Here is a 4,664-nt window from a genome sequence, read left to right on the forward strand (position 1 = left end):
TGGTGTGTGGTGTGTGTTGTGATGGAGTGGTGTGTGTTGTGATGGAGTGGTGTGTGTTGTGATGGAGTGGTGTGTGGTGTGATGGAGTGGTGTGTGTTGTGATGGAGTGGTGTGTGGTGTGTGTTGTGATGGAGTGGTGTGTGTTGTGATGGAGTGGTGTGTGGTGTGTGTTGTGATGGAGTGGTGTGTGGTGTGTGTTGTGATGGAGTGGTGTGTGTTGTGATGGAGTGGTGTGTGGTGTGTATTGTGATGGAGTGGTGTGTGTTGTGATGGAGTGGTGTGTGGTGTGTGTTGTGATGGAGTGGTGTGTGTTGTGATGGAGTGGTGTGTGGTGTGTGTTGTGATGGAGTGGTGTGTGTTGTGATGGAGTGGTGTGTGGTGTGTGTTGTGACTGAGTGGTGTGTGTTGTGATGGAGTGGTGTGTGGTGTGTGTTGTGATTGTGTGGTGTGATGGAGTGGTGTGTGTTGTGATGGAGTGGTGTGTGTTGTGATGGAGTGGTGTGTGGTGTGTGTTTTGATGGAGTGGTGTGTGTTGTGATGGAGTGGTGTGTGTTGTGATGGAGTGGTGTGTGTTGTGATGGAGTGGTGTGGGGTGTGATGGAGTGGTGTGTGTTGTGATGGAGTGGTGTGTGTTGTGATGGAGTGGTGTGTGGTGTGTGTTGTGATGGAGTGGTGTGTGTTGTGATGGAGTGGTGTGTGTTGTGATGGAGTGGTGTGTGGTGTGTGTTGTGATGGAGTGGTGTGTGTTGTGATGGAGTGGTGTGTGGTGTGTGTTGTGATGGAGTGGTGTGTGTTGTGATGGAGTGGTGTGTGGTGTTCTGTCTGTGTGTTCTCTGCCCACCCACTGCTACCTGCTGGCTGATCAGAATGGGCTCAGTGTACCTGCGTGCCAGAATGACACTACCATCAATCAAATTATACAGGACTCACTGATCAGGGTAAAATGGCACCATCACATTTTTGAGCCATCAACATTAATTGCATAATTATCCACTTCATTAAAAGATGCAGTATACTGTATATCTAGAGTTCAAGGTGCGTGTAGCAGATACCGTAGGAAACGGTTAACTGGACATTTTTTCGAATTGCTACAGTAAACCGCAGACGCTCCCTGGTTACGACGGAGCAGTGATGGTGAGGAAGGATCCCAGGCTAACCTTGGACGATGATGTGGACGGATGTTGTCCTGGGTCTGCTGCTGGTCTGCACTGCACACACATACGGACCCTCATCGCTCACGTCCACGTTCTCGATCTTGATGGTGAACTCATCACGGTTGAACGTCATCAGGCTCACCCGGGGGTCCACAGACCACTTGTCCTCGCCGGCGTACAGTATGCTGGACCTGTTCAGCCAAGCTGTGTGTGTCACCACGTTGCCCTGGGAACAGCTGTGGGGGAGGAGATGGGGAGGAGCAAACAGTGAAACTTAGCTTAGAGGAAAAATATGCATAAAATTGAACAACTCGGACTCTTTAAACAGATGATATGAGGAGAAAGCGCTTGGAGGGAAGCAGAGAGCTGCAACGTGTCGATTTTTGAAGCTCCTCGTTTTCAGCTCCTGTCTCTTCATTACCACGTGAACATACGTGAGTTACCCGACCTGAACACAGAGGGACACGTGCAGTCCCAGGACAGGTGGGAGCTGCACTAGACAGGCAATCTCCCACCAGCACGGTTCAGCTAAACATCAACACTTCAGTATGAGCCCAGGCCGTCTGGGTGTAGGTTTGTGAGCCCCAGAACCCAGCACCACATGGGAGTGTATTCACCACGTCTCTCAGATTGATCAGAGCTATTATCTTTATGACAAAAACATTCAAATCAATAAAGATTAAATTAGGCATTTAATAAAATTCAATAAAAAATGTTCAAAGTCTGCCCTGCCTCAGTAGCACTGGGACCAAGCTCCTATTTTTAGAGAGTAGAGACAAGAATCAATTGTAATTATATAATACAACTAGACCTATACTGGCTATTTATTCGGACTAGTTAGCAACACAAAGACAGCCACCTACGCACTGTTACACCGGCTACGTACTGTTACGCCGGCTACGTACCGTTATGACGCCGTTTACAGCACCCGAACGGTGTACAAGTATGACTTCTACATTCAACAGTACTTTAAATCAGACAATGAACTCAATGCACATTATCGACACGGCAGTTAGGTGATATTTGTGAGAATTAGATGCTAATTACTTACAGACTCATGCTAAATGAGAATAGGCTAGGTCTAATTACAGCTATTCCTAACAGTTAACAACATAGCCCAAAGCAGATATTTCTTCTAAATGATGGAGCTATTAAAATCAAAAGCAATCATGCATTTAATTGATTACTTGCCTGATTAGCCATTCAACAAAAGCCAGAGACCACTTTCATGTAGCACACTTGTGTGCAGCAGTCTCTATGTGTGTGTGTGTGTGTGTGTGTGTGTGTGTGTGTGTGTGTGTGTGTGTGTGTGTGTGTGTGTGTGTGTGTGTGTGTGTGTATGTGTGTGTCTTGGAAAGGATCATAGCCTCACATTTTTGGCAATGTGGTGCAAACTCCTAGAATGTCCGCTTTATTCTCATTAAGGCCTTTTATCGTTGAGATAAACCGTAAATCATCACATTCCTGGTGGTTCAGTGATAAGCACCACAACAAACTCCTTTTGCTTCCACAGGGCACCCAGCAGCTCAGGGGATGGATGAGGCACGTGGGTCCCACCGTGCCTCTGCTCTCCAGGCAGCCACGAGGAGTTATAGCGAAGGACGTTTGTTACCATGGGAGTCGAGACTGTCACGCGGGCCCCCACCACTTCACTAATAGACAAGCAGAGAGGAGTTGTGATCAGTGGAAAGATCAGGTGTTTTTCCCCACTGGACTGTTCTATAATACACTGCAGGCCATCAGAAATATTAAACACTCCCCCTCTCCCCCCCCACCCGCCCCTCTGATGTTCGCCTGTCACGGCATTTTCACTCCTGCTCAGAAATGCATTGGCGAATCAAGCATTCATCATGTCTCCTCATGCAATATAACAAATGTGTCCCATGGTGGATATGAGGAAGAGAAGCAGCCACAGAGCAAGGGTTTGCTACCCATAATAACTAGAGAAGACTCATCGCAGGTACAGAACATGCGAGGTTGCTGGGACGAGAGGCTGAAGTGCACTCAAGGCCACTGAAAGCTGACCAAAATAATGAAAGATGCAAACAGAACCGGTGCCAGGGTAAATGAACAAAGCTCTGGGTGAAAAACACGAAACAAATCAAAGGCCAACTCTCCTGCTCATTTTTCATGTGGACACAGATAATATGTAAATAATAGATCTCCGAGTGTGCTACTGTGTGCGTTCGGTCCTTATAACACAACACTGGACTATGCACAGGGCACTTTGTGTATGCAGAGATTTATGCATGTCGCAAAAAAAAAAAAAAACACCAGACTTGGTAAAAGGGCATTAATGCACTAGTGGTGGCACACGGTGACGTCCCCAAAGCTACTTCGGGGCATAAGGAGTGTGGATTTGAACCATGTCCGGGTATCTGAGCTAGCTCTCACCTCTCAGTGGGAAGATTTCACAAATAAACTGTGGTTTAATTAGTAAGATGTATTACTTTATGCTTGTAACGGTGGTTCTGTACACCTTTGATCCTTGAAAGCTCAGTGTGTTTTGCTTGCTTACACGATAATGCGTATGCATCTGTCTGGTACAATAACATCTGCTGTTCCATTCTGTAAAGTTCACCACAGTGCCACGGGCAGCCTACATAAACACCGTGTGCATCGGGGTCCGCGTGTTAACCTGCAGAGTTACGTCGGCAGACATGGAAATCGCGGCCAGCGCACCGCATCAGCACAACGTAATAAATACATAAATTGTTTAATAATTCTGCTTTATACCAGCTTATCAGAGCAGACCAGACAGCAAAGCAATTTAATCCAAATAAAGTGTCTCCTCTTCCAGCACAATGAGAAGCATCTAAAGGCAGGACGAGCTAGGCAGGCCAGAGAAACACCCTCCATCCTCTCCCAATTTCTCACTCTAATGTGCATACATTATAAGGAAAAAATATATTACAGTGTTTCTCGTCATGGTTACAGGATGTGTGAGCGCTCACAGCTGGGGTTGGGCAAGTTAATTTTTAATATTATGTCATCAGTGATTGGTTCAAAGAGGGTTTAAGGATTTTTTTTTTTAAGGAGGGTGATTCTGTGATGGACTGAGATGAATTTTGCATGTGCGTTAAAGACTGAGAGGGGATCCTCTAACAGAATGCATCTGTGAATGTTTCTACAGTAATATGCACAAACAGTCTGGGGATCTGAGGCCCTGGGTTTGGGTACAGTGATTATATATCGACCTTTGAACCCAAGCTCTTTATGACGTGAAGCATTTTCCTGGGTGTGTTCAGCTGGAAGCTCCACATGCTTCACGTCATAAAAGGCTTGGGTTCAAAGGTCAAAAATATCACAAAACGTGTGAACCAAAAATATCCAGTAATTCCCATTGACAAGAAAAGCATTCAGCAAAGTATTCTTAAAGAAATAAATAAAGCTTAGCTCTAACCCAATCTCTCCCTTAGCTGTGAGACGAACAAGAGGAGTCATTCATTATTAATATACCATGGATTCAGGAATTGATTTGGCATCAAAAAACCACTAAGGGATAAACAG

General features: G+C 45.8%; 1 protein-coding gene across 1 annotated transcript in view; it reads right to left on the minus strand.

Moving 5' to 3' along the window:
- Nucleotides 1–1,136: 1,136 nt before the first annotated feature.
- The window catches only part of ntm (neurotrimin), a 210,260-nt gene continuing 206,732 nt past the window's right edge, over nucleotides 1,137–4,664 (minus strand). Inside the window, exon 3 of the mRNA XM_077020480.1 lies at nucleotides 1,137–1,390. Coding sequence (XP_076876595.1) covers nucleotides 1,153–1,390 — 238 coding nt within the window. The 3' untranslated portion in view covers nucleotides 1,137–1,152. The remainder of the gene's footprint in view (nucleotides 1,391–4,664) is intronic.

Source organism: Brachyhypopomus gauderio, chromosome 10 (genome assembly GCF_052324685.1).
Source record: "Brachyhypopomus gauderio isolate BG-103 chromosome 10, BGAUD_0.2, whole genome shotgun sequence".
In the NCBI taxonomy this organism is placed as follows: domain Eukaryota; kingdom Metazoa; phylum Chordata; class Actinopteri; order Gymnotiformes; family Hypopomidae; genus Brachyhypopomus; species Brachyhypopomus gauderio.